Genomic DNA, 12,300 nt, shown 5'->3' with positions numbered 1-12,300 from the left:
TTGCTATATATACACTACAAGACCAAAAGTATGTGGACACCTGTTTGTCGAACATTTCATTCCAAAATCATGGGAATTAATATGGAGTAGGTCCTGTATTTGCTGCTGTAACAGCTTCCACTCTTCTAGGAAGGCTTTCCACTAGATGTTGGAACATTGCTGCGAGGACTTGCTTCCAAGTCATGAATGAGGTCGGGCACTGATGTTGGACAATTAGGCCTGACTCGCCTAATTCCACTAGATGTTAACGTCTGTTTTTCAATTCATCCCAAAGGTGTTTGATGGGGTTGAGGACAGGGCTCTGTGCAGGCCATTCAAGTTCTTCCACACTGATCTCAGCAGAATCGATTAGAATGTCATTGCATGCTGTAGCGTTAAGATTTCCCTTCACTGGAACTAAGGGGCATAGCCCGAACCATGAAAAACAGTTCCAGACCATTATTCCTCTTTAACCAAACTTTAAAGTTGGCACTATGCATTCGGGCAGGTAGCGTTCTCCTGGCTTCCGCCAAACCGTGATTCGTCCATTAGACTGCCAGATGGTGAAGCGTGATTCATCACTCCACAGAATATTCCACTGCTCAAGAGTCCAATGGCGGCGAGCTTTACACCACTCTAGCCAATGCTTGGCATTGCGCATGCTGATCTTAGGCTTGTGTGCGGCTGCTCGGCCATGGAAACCCATTTCATGAAACTCCTGACGAACAGTTCTGGTGCTGACGTTGCTTCCAGAGGCAGTTTGGAACTCGGTAGTGAGAGTTGCAACCGAGGACAGACGATTTTTACTCACTACGTGCTTCAGCACTCGGCGGTCCCATTCTGTGAGCTTGTGTGGGCTACCACTTTGCGGCTGAGCCGTTGTAGCTCCTAGATGTTTCCACTTCAAAATAACAGCACGTACAATTAACCGGGGCAGCTCTAGCAGGACAGAAATTTGACGAACTTACTTGTTGGAAAGGTGACATCCTATGACGGTGCCACGTTGAAAGTCACTGAGCTCTTCAGTAAGGCCATTCTATTGCCAATATTTCTCTATGGAGATTGCATGGCTGTGTGCTCAATTGTATACACCCGTCAGCAACGGGTGTGGCTTAAATAGCTGAATCCACAAATTTGAAGGGGTGCCCACATTCTTTTGTATATGCACTGTATACTGAGTGTACAAAACATTTAGAACAGCTTCCTAATATTGAGTTCCACCCCCCCCCTTTGCCCTCAGAACAGACTCATGGACTCTACAAGGATTCAAAAGCTGTCACAACTTCCGCCGAAGTCGGTCCCTCTCCTTGTTTGGGCGGTGTTCGGCGGTCGACGTTACCGACCTTCTAGCCATCACTGATCCATTTTTCATTTTCCATTGGTTTTGTCTGGTCTTCCTTCACACCTGGTTCCAATCCCATCAATTACATGTTGTGTATTTAACACTCTGTTTCCCCTCATGTCCTTGTCAGAGATTGTTTATTGTAAGTGTATGTGTATGTCTATACTAGTGTCCGTCGGGTTATGTTACCCATTGATTTCTTTTATTATGTTTTCCGGTGTTTTTTTTTTTGTAAATTAACCGCGCCGTTGGAAACACAGTTATTTCTCTCCTGCGTCTGACTTCTCTGCCGCCAGTTTAACACCCTTACAAAATGCGTTCCACAGGGATGCTGGCCCATGTTGACTTTAATGCTTCCCACAGTTGTGTCAAGTTTTCTGGATGTCCTTTGGGTGGTGGACCTTTCTTGATACACACGGGACATACGGGAACTGCTTTGCAGTTCTTGACCACAACCGGTGCACCTGGCACCTTCTACCATACCCCATTCAGAGGCGCTCAAGTCTTTTGTCTTGCCGATTCACCCTCTGAAGGTCGACAATGCCTTTACCCCCTCAGGAGACTGAAAAGATTTGGCATGGGTCCCCAGATCCTCAAAAAGTTCTACAGCTGCACCATCGAGAGCAACTGCTCGGCATCTGACCGTGAGGCACTACAGAGGGTAGTGCGTGCAGTCCAGTACATCACTGTGGCCAAGCTTCCTGCCATCCAGGACCTATATACTAGACGGTGTCAGAGGAAGGCCCAAAAAATTGTCAAAGACTCCAGTCACCCAAGTCATAGACTGTTCTCTCTGCTACCAAACATCAAGCGGTACCAGAGCACCAAGTCTAGGTCCAAAAGGCTCTTTAACAGCTTCTACACCCAAGCCATAAGACTGCTGAATAATTAATCAAATGGCCACCCGGACTATTTGCATTGAACCCCCCCCCCCCCTTGTCTTTACACGGCTGCTACTCGCTGTTTATTATCTATGCATAGTCACTTTACCCCTACCTATATGAATAAATTACCTCAACTAACCTGTACCCCATACATTGACTCTGTACCGGTATCTCCTGTATATAGCCTCAATATTGTTATTTTATTGTCACTATATTTTCAAAGTAGATTCCCCAATACTGATGAAGGCCCTCAGCTCTATATAACTGGGAGTTCACAGGTACATTGTGCTGTAGGTCAGAAAGGACCTGCCTGATGTTTGCTGCTGTTTATTCTATCTGGTCTCTGAGACATACAGTGTATATATATATATATATATATATATATATACATACACACACACACACACACACACACACACACACACACACACACACACACACACACACACACACACACACACACACACACACACACACACAGGGGGTACCAGTACCGAGCTGAAGAGCATGGGTACGAGGTAATTGAGGTAGATACAGTGCCTTCGGAAAGGATTCAGACCCCTTGACTTTTGCCACATTTTGCTACGTTACAGCCTTATTCTAAAACTGATAAATTATTTCTATCCCTCATCAATCTACACACAATACCCCCTAATGACAAAGCAAAGAACTGTTTTTAGAAAAGAAAAAAAACTGAAATTAAACATTTACATAACTTTTCAGACCCTTTACTCAGTACTTTGTTGAAGCACCTTTGGCAGTGATTACAGCCTTGAGTCTTCTTGGGTATGACGCTACAATCTTGGCACACCTGTATTTGGGGAGTTTTCCCCATTCTTCTCTGCAGATCCTCTCTGTCAGGTTGGATGGGGATTGTCGCTGCACAGCTATTTTCAGGTCTCTCCAGAGATGTTAGATTGGGTTCAAGTCCGGGCTCTGGCTGGGTCACTCAAGAACATTCAGAGACTTGTCCCGAAGCCACTCCTGCGATGTCTTGGCTGTGTGCTTAGGGTCGTTGCCCTGTTGGAAGGTGAACCTTCGCCCCAGTCTGAGGTCCTGAGAGCTCTGGAGCAGGTTTTCATCAAGGATCTCTCTGTACTTTGCGCCGTTCATCTTTCCCTCACACCTGACTAGTCTCCCAGTCCCTGCCACTGAAAAACTTTCCCATAGCATGATGCTGCCACCACCATTCTTCACCATAGGGATGGTGCCAGGTTTCCTCCAGACGTGACGCTTGGCTTCATCAGACCAGAGAATCTTGTTTCTCATTTTTTGAGAGTCCTTTAAGTGCCTTTGGGCACTCTACCATAAATGCCTAATTGGTGGAGTGCTGCAGAGATGGTTTTCCTTCTGGAAGGTTCTCCTATCTCCGCAGAGGAACTCTGGAGCTCTATCAGAGTGACCATCGGGTTCTTGGTCACCTTCCTGACCAAGGCCCTTCTCCCCCAACTGCTCAGTTTGGTCAGGCGCCCATCGATAGGAAGAGCCTTGGTGGATCCAAATTTCTTGCATTTAAGAATGATGAAGGCAACTGTGCTCTTAGGGTCCATCAATGCTACAGAAATGTTTTGGTACCCTTACCCAAAACTGTGCCTCGACACAATCCTGTCTTTGAGCTCTACGGACAATTCCTTCGACCTCATATCTTTGTTTTTGCTCTGTCATGCACTGTCAACTGTGGGACCTTACATAGACAGGTGTGTGCCTTTCCAAATCATGTCCAATCAATTGAATTTATCACAGGTGGACTCCAATCTGTCAGGCTGGTATAAAGGATTTGGAGACAGGCGCAGGAATACACAATAAGGGTTTTTAACCTCTTTAGGGTAGGGGGCAGTATTTGCACGGCCGGATAAAACACGTACCCGATTTAATCTGGTTATTACTACTGCCCAGAAACTAGAATATGCATATAATTGTTTGATTTGGATAGAAAACACCCTAAAGTTTCTAGAACTGTTTGAATGGTGTCTGTGAGTATAACAGAACTCATATGGCAGGCAAAAACCTGAGAAGATTCCTTACAGGAAGTGCCCTCTCTGACCATTTCTTGGGCTTCTACACTCTCTTTATTGAAAACTGAGGATCTCTGCTGTAACGTGACACTTCCTACGGCTCCCATAGGCTCTCAGAAGGTGGCAAAACGCTGAATGATGCCTTTGGAGCCCCTGGCTGAAAAACAGTAGCGCATTTGGATAGTGGTCGATCAGAGAACAATGAGACTGAGGCGCATGCACGAGGCGACACCATGTTTTTATTTTCTCATCTTTGAACGAAAACAGGGTTTCCCGGTCGGAATATTATCGCTTTTTTACGAGAAAAATCGCATAAAAATGTATTTTAAACAGCGGTTGACATGCTTCGAAGTACGGTAATGGAATATTTAGACATTTTTTGTCACGAAACGCGTCGGGCGCGTCACCCTTCGTCACCCTTCGGATAGTGTCTTGAACGCACGAACAAAACAGAGGATATTTGAACATAACTATGGATTATTTTGAACCAAACCAACATTTGTTATTGAAGTAGAAGTCCTGGGAGTGCATTCTGACGAAGAACAGCAAAGGTAATCACATTTTTCTAATAGTAAATCGGAGTTTGGTGAGGGCCAAACTTGGTGGGTGTCAAATTAGCTAGCCCGTGATGGCTGGGCTATCTACTCAGAATATTGCAAAATGTGCATTTGCCGAAAAGCTATTTTAAAATCGGACATAGCGATTGCATAAAGGAGTTCTGTATCTATAATTCTTAAAATAATTGCTATGTTTTTTGTGAACGTTTATTGTGAGTAATTTAGTAAATTCACCGGAAGTTTGCGGTGGGTATGCTAGTTCTGAACGTCACATGCTAATGTAAAAAGCTGGTTTTTGATATAAATATGAACTTGATTGAACAAAACATGCATGTATTGTATAACATAATGTCCTATGAGTGTCATCTGATGAAGATCATCAAAGGTTAGTGCTGCATTTAGCTGTGGTTTGGGTTTATGTGACATTATATGCTAGCTTGAAAAATGGGTGTCTGATTATTTCTGGCTGGGTACTCTGCTGACAATCTAATGTTTTGCTTTCGTTGTAAAGCCTTTTTGAAATCGGACAGTGTGGTTAGATTAACGAGAGTCTTGTCTTTAAAATGGTGTAAAATAGTCATATGTTTGAGAAATTGAAGTAATAGCATTTCTAAGGTATTTGAATAACGTGCCACGAGATTCCACTGGCTGTTGAGTAGGTGGGACGATTTCGTCCCACATACCCTAGAGAGGGTTTAATACACCCAAAACAAAACAAAACACGTATACAAAAACACGGGGCTTTACCCAAACAAAAGAGCGAGGGTAAACCTCATTGAACGACACAGGACGATACCTGTAATACACAATATATATAGCACGCAGCATATCAGCATATCAGCATACCAACGGACATGGGCACAATGACAGAGGGAACAGAGGGCACATATACAGTATAACATCCTAATCAGGGGAAATGGGAACCAGGTGTGTGTAATCAGACAAGACAGTTCGGAGTTGATGATAATGATTCCCGTTCAGTGAAGCCTAGAAAGCCGGTGACGTAGACCTCCGGAACTGGTGAACAGAATGAGCATCAGTACCGAGGGGATCTGTGACACAATCAAGTTGTAGAAACATCTCAAGGATGACCAATGGAAACAGGATGCACCTGAGCTCAATTTTGAGTCTCATAGCAAAGGGTCTGAATACCTATGTAAATAATGTATTTCTGTTTTCTTAAATTTGCAAACATTTCTAAAAAACTGTTTTCGCTTTGTCATTATGGGGTACTTTGTGAAGATTGCTGAGGATGTTTTTTTATTTAATCCATTTTATAATAAGGCTGTTATGTAACAAAATGTGGAAAAAGTGAAGGGGTCTGAATACTTTATGAATGCACTGTACTTAAGAGCACAATGGTGTCAGATTTATTTTAGTATCCAATCTGAATGAAACATAATTGTATATGATTGATTGGAATTCAAACCTGAGTTCGTAGTTCATAGTAAGGCCTCAGGTCAAGCAATGAGAAAGGCTGCTGCATCAGCAAGCGTGGCTACTTTATGATTTTATATTATGCAGCACACAAAAGCCAACCAGTGTCTTCGACCACTGACACACACAGATCAGCTTCAGTGCAGAACATTACCTTTGTTGCTCCCAAAGCAATGAATTTGGGTTTGATGTGATGTTTTCAGAGGATCCCTGGTAGCTAGCCACTGCCTTATTTGTGGACTGAGACTTCATTAACAACCCAGTGAAGTGATTTCTTCAAATTCAAGTATCGTTTCCTGTGGTATTACAGTATTATTAGCTTTGCATCAGAAGACACTGCATCCCATGTTTGGATACAATACAATCATTTCCCTCATATTAGGGTTTAGAAATATATACAGTAACTACTCATTTGGATAGTGGTGGTAAATTAAGGACTTTTTACTCTCTGCTGATCAGACATTATTAAACTGCTCATACATATTTCAGAATATGGATTGTTGAGTCTCGCATAAAAAGAGTCCATTTTTATTCCACACGTCACATTGTCAATTTACAGCGATGAATAAATGATAATAGACTCTGGAAGCATCCATAATTAAAGTAGACCACATTTTGTGAGGACTGACGGTAGACCTCACGCACTCTGTTTACAGTCATGCAATCTGAGAAAGAACTTTTCACCCTCTGCAATTTATAAGACACTTTTAGGTGTCTCTAAGGGCAGGGTTAGCTTTATGCATACAAACACCGTAATTGAAAAGCGGGTTGAGCAGTTTCATCTACAGTATTGGAGGATAGAGTCTATATAGGCCTTGTTTGTGTCCTTATAGCGCCGCACAAACCTTCAGCACCGCAGACAGCAATACGATCTGAACAGACTTAAACAAGGGACTGGTAAACCGGTTCAGCACCATGGCTGTTGAACAGCGACACGCCGCAGCTCTTAACTAGCATTTGTATTTTTCCTCGCCACACTAGCTCTGCCCAGAATTTGGTTGCTAGCAAGCCGACAGCATGCTAAGTAGTGCTAGGTATCAACAGCCTATCCAGTAGGGGCTGGAAGCTGTAGTGAGCTTCGATTGGTCAATCATGGCACAATCGCCTAGTATTTGTATAAAGTTCAGCTTTCCCCAACTTAGGTCCCGCCCTGTTCACACTCCGTCACCCATGCTCACATCACCCACTTCACTTCTCTTCCGTTGAAAATGAATGGCTTTCCGTAGTTTCACTGTGTTCTCTGTCCCATTGAGTTGTGTTGTCTCTGTTCTCTCCACAGCCGTGCCCTTCCCCCTGAGTCATCGCCTCACACTGAAGGAGGTGTTTGACTGTGAAGGGAAGCCCAGGGTGGACCTGCTCAAAGCCCACCTCACCAAGGAGGGCCGCGTGGAGGAGGCTGTGGCACAACGCATCGTCAACGAGGGCGCCGCCATCCTGCGCCAGGAGAAAACCATACTGGACATAGAAGCACCAGTCACAGGTTAGGAGGAGGGATCACCTTTAACTTACACTCTGGTGAAACACACTTTGACTGACATTCCCAGCATTCACGTAATGGTCCAACAGAGAAAAGGAAGGGTGGAAGTAGCATCAAAATGTGGAAGATACAAGTGTCAGAATGGGTATGATTTATGCTGGTTATTTTGTCCAGTGGCGAGTGAGATAGAGTATTATGCCTTGGTAACTGTGAAAGTGGGTCAGTGTGCTTAAAGTGCTTCAGATTGAGGGACTCTTTTATGAGCAGGTTAGTCTGAGAGTCTGAGCTCTGGAGTAAACTCTGGGAGAATGTACTTTTGTTTGGTGTATAAATATATGTCTGTGTATGAAGGTGTATGACTGTAAGCAAATACTAGTAGGAAGACAAGAGAGACTGGGAGTGAATTCAATACCTGAGTTACAAAAATAAACTCCAAAGCACCTGACAGGAGTTAAAATGAAGATGAAGAGTACAGACATCAAAGCAGGACTGTATATACAGCATCCCATAGCAGGTAGCTGTCACTTTCAGTATCATCTGCATTATGGTCATGTAACAATAATACATTTCTTAAGCACACCAGCACATCAAAAGCTCTGCATCTCTCTTTGTCTTTTCAAGAATCAGATGAATGTTGAGTGTTGTTCTGCCTCTCAGACAGACATGGATGGACAGGCACTACAGTACGTGATGAGGAACACAGTACATTGAGGCTTGTTCAACCAATCAATGCAGCAGTTTATCCTATGAGCCGTAGTGTAAGATAGTCACCTCACCTGCATATGACCTCACCATCATGTTGGGATAACTCACCTCAATATATATGACTACAGATGTATGATCTTAATTTGATCGCACTGTAATCCTGGAATGCAGGACATTTTATACTTTTAGTGTATTTTAGGTTTAAAAAGGCCGTGGGAATTATATTTGCTTGTTTGTTTACTCTAGCACCATTTGACTTTTTTACTATTGTGACAAGGTCACACAATACCCCTCTGGATTCCCCTAGTTCAGTCTGCCTGTACACTGACTCTACCAGGAGCACAGTGGCCACTTTTGTCCCTGGGCTGACAGCCATCTAGCCCACAGTGATAGTAGTGTTGAACAACCCCTCAGTCCTGACTCATACACACCACAGAGCATGATCACATCCCAGCCACAGCTGCCTGCCTGCCTGCCTGCCTGCCTGGCTGCCTGCCTGCCTGCCTGCCTGCCTGCCTGCCTGCCTGCCTGCCTGCCTGCCTGCCTGCCTGCCTGCTGTAGCACCACCCAGGTGGTCCAATGGACTGATATACCCTTTCGAAAATCTTATGCTCCTTTTGAATATTTTAAATGTGAGAAGCCATTTAGATGCAATTGCGAGAGAGGGAGAGAGTTTACGTGTGGGTGCATGCATGTTTGTTGTAGATAGACATATGGTATAGCTACACTGCTTTCTGATGGTACTGGGAAACAGTAGCATGAGTAATTATATTTGCCATTACGTCCAATCAGATAGGAGGTAGACCTATTTACTATGACAGCTACTAAGCATGCACATAGCTTCTTGCATATTTGATACAGTCTTGACATTAATAATAAATGTTTTCAAGGTTTAATTCATCCTAGTTTTGACTAATCTGAGCAAGCCATTATGAACAAAGGGGTCAGACTAACTCACAACACGTGCACACAAACAACCCTCACACAAAGGCGCTTACTGTAAAAACACGCATGCACACACATAAACCTGAAAACACACAACAGCGCAGCAAAAGCACACTGACTCGTGCATCTCTTGATGCTGGATCACATACACATCCTCGTTGTTATCGGATTTAGTCGTTCCTCTGTCATTAAGCCCAGTAGTCATTGGATGCTAGATGCAGACAAACTTACATAATACTGCCTCCAGAAATGAAGACATTGAAGAATGGTGTTAGAGAGTGACAGAGAAGGGAATGACATAGAAGGAAACAGAGAAATAGTGGGTACGGGGGAAATGTGGACGAGTGAAAAACAGAATGTTAGTAGAGAGAAAAAGATAGAGAGATCATGGTAGAGGGAATAACAGGGAGAGGGTGGTAGTGGTGGTTCAGTTCTGTGCACATCAGCCTTTTCTTCCCTCCCCCAAGTCTGAAAATCTTCCCATACTGAGGCCATGCAGGGACAGGATGGCTGGAATAAGGTATTAGAAATGGAGGAGAGAACGGCTGGAGTAAAATATTAAAGATGGAGGGCTGGAGTAAGACAATAGAGATGGAGGGAGAGGATGGCTGGAGTAAAATATTAAAGATGGAGGACAGGAGTAAGAAAATAGAGATGGAGGGAGAGGATGGCTGGAGTAAAATATTAAAGATGGAGGGCTGGAGTAAGACAATAGAGATGGAGGGAGAGGATGGCTGGAGTAAAATATTAAAGATGGAGGGCTAGAGTAAGACAATAGAGATGGAGGGAGAGGATGGCTGGAGTAAAATATTAAAGATGGAGGACAGGAAGGCTTGAGTAAGACAATAGAGATGGAGGGAGGGGACGGCTGGAGTAAAATATTAAATATGGAGGACAGAAGGGCTGGAGTAAGACAATAGAGATGGAGGGAGGGGACGGCTGGAGTAAAATATTAAAGATGGAGGACAGGAGGACTGGAGTAAGTCAGTACAGATGGAGGAGAGGGGGGAGAGGAGGACTGGAGTAAGGTATTAGAGATGGAGGGAGAGGAGGACTGGAGTAAGGTATTAGAGATGGAGGGAGAGGAGGGAGAGGAGGACTGGAGTAAGGTATTAGAGATGGAGGGAGAGGAGGACTGGAGTAAGGTATTATAGATGGGGGAGAGGAGGGCTGGAGTAAGGTATTATAGATGGGGGAGAGGAGGTCTGGAGTAAGGTATTAGAGATGGAGGGAGAGGAGGGCTAGAGTAAGGTATTAGAGATGGAGGGAGAGGAGGACTGGAGTAAGGTATTAGAGATGGAGGGAGAGGAGGACTGGAGTAAGGTATTAGAGATGGAGGGAGAGGAGGACTGGAGTAAGGTATTAGAGATGGAGGGAGAGGAGGTCTGGAGTAAGGTATTAGAGATGGAGGGAGAGGAGGGAGAGGAGGACTGGAGTAAGGTATTAGAGATGGAGGGAGAGGAGGACTGGAGTAAGGTATTAGAGATGGAGGGAGAGGAGGACTGGAGTAAGGTATTAGAGATGGAGGGAGAGGAGGGAGAGGAGGACTGGAGTAAGGTATTAGAGATGGAGGGAGAGGAGGACTGGAGTAAGGTATTAGAGATGGAGGGAGAGGAGGGGGAGGAGGACTGGAGTAAGGTATTAGAGATGGAGGGAGAGGAGGGAGAGGAGGACTGGAGTAAGGTATTATAGATGGGGGAGAGGAGGACTGGAGTAAGGTATTAGAGATGGAGGGAGAGGAGGTCTGGAGTAAGGTATTAGAGATGGAGGGAGAGGAGGACTGGAGTAAGGTATTAGAGATGGAGGGAGAGGAGGGAGAGGAGGACTGGAGTAAGGTATTATAGATGGGGGAGAGGAGGACTGGAGTAAGGTATTAGAGATGGAGGGAGAGGAGGTCTGGAGTAAGGTATTAGAGATGGAGGGAGAGGAGGACTGGAGTAAGGTATTAGAGATGGAGGGAGAGGAGGTCTGGAGTAAGGTATTAGAGATGGAGGGAGAGGAGGACTGGAGTAAGGTATTAGAGATGGAGGGAGAGGAGGGAGAGGAGGACTGGAGTAAGGTATTATAGATGGAGGGAGAGGAGGGCTGGAGAAAGGTATTAGAGATGGAGGGAGAGGAGGTCTGGAGTAAGGTATTAGAGATGGAGGGAGAGGAGGGAGAGGAGGTCTGGAGTAAGGTATTAGAGATGGAGGGAGAGGAGGTCTGGAGTAAGGTATTAGAGATGGAGGGAGAGGAGGGCTGGAGTAAGGTATTAGAGATGGAGGGAGAGGAGGACTGGAGTAAGGTATTATAGATGGGGGAGAGGAGGTCTGGAGTAAGGTATTAGAGATGGAGGGAGAGGAGGACTGGAGTAAGGTATTAGAGATGGAGGGAGAGGAGGACTGGAGTAAGGTATTAGAGATGGAGGGAGAGGAGGTCTGGACTAAGGTATTAGAGATGGAGGGAGAGGAGGACTGGAGTAAGGTATTATAGATGGGGGAGAGGAGGACTGGAGTAAGGTATTATAGATGGAGGGAGAGGAGGTCTGGAGTAAGGTATTAGAGATGGAGGGAGAGGAGGACTGGAGTAAGGTATTACAGATGGAGGGAGAGGAGGTCTGGAGTAAGGTATTAGAGATGGAGGGAGAGGAGGGAGAGGAGGACTGGAGTAAGGTATTAGAGATGGAGGGAGAGGAGGACTGGAGTAAGGTATTATAGATGGAGGGAGAGGAGGACTGGAGTAAGGTATTAGAGATGGAGGGAGAGGAGGGAGAGGAGGACTGGAGTAAGGTATTATAGATGGAGGGAGAGGAGGGAGAGGAGGACTGGAGTAAGGTATTAGAGATGGAGGGAGAGGAGGGAGAGGAGGACTGGAGTAAGGTATTAGAGATGGAGGGAGAGGAGGGAGAGGAGGGAGAGGAGGACTGGAGTAAGGTATTTTAGCACACAGGAACTCCCAGTTCACCATGTTACATCAGTAT

At 45.0% G+C, this 12,300-nt stretch overlaps 1 protein-coding gene across 6 annotated transcripts in view; it reads left to right on the top strand.

Moving 5' to 3' along the window:
* Positions 1–12,300, top strand: part of ppp3ca (protein phosphatase 3, catalytic subunit, alpha isozyme) — a 53,380-nt gene that overhangs the window by 14,530 nt on the left and 26,550 nt on the right. For all 6 annotated transcript variants that reach the window (XM_029769992.1, XM_029769996.1, XM_029769994.1 and 3 more), the window contains exon 2: positions 7,494–7,694. In XM_029769992.1, the coding sequence (XP_029625852.1) occupies positions 7,494–7,694 (201 nt within the window). The remainder of the gene's footprint in view (positions 1–7,493; positions 7,695–12,300) is intronic.

This window comes from Salmo trutta, chromosome 12 (assembly GCF_901001165.1).
Source record: "Salmo trutta chromosome 12, fSalTru1.1, whole genome shotgun sequence".
Lineage (NCBI taxonomy): Eukaryota > Metazoa > Chordata > Actinopteri > Salmoniformes > Salmonidae > Salmo > Salmo trutta.
This window is presented reverse-complemented; position numbering and strand designations above follow the sequence as displayed.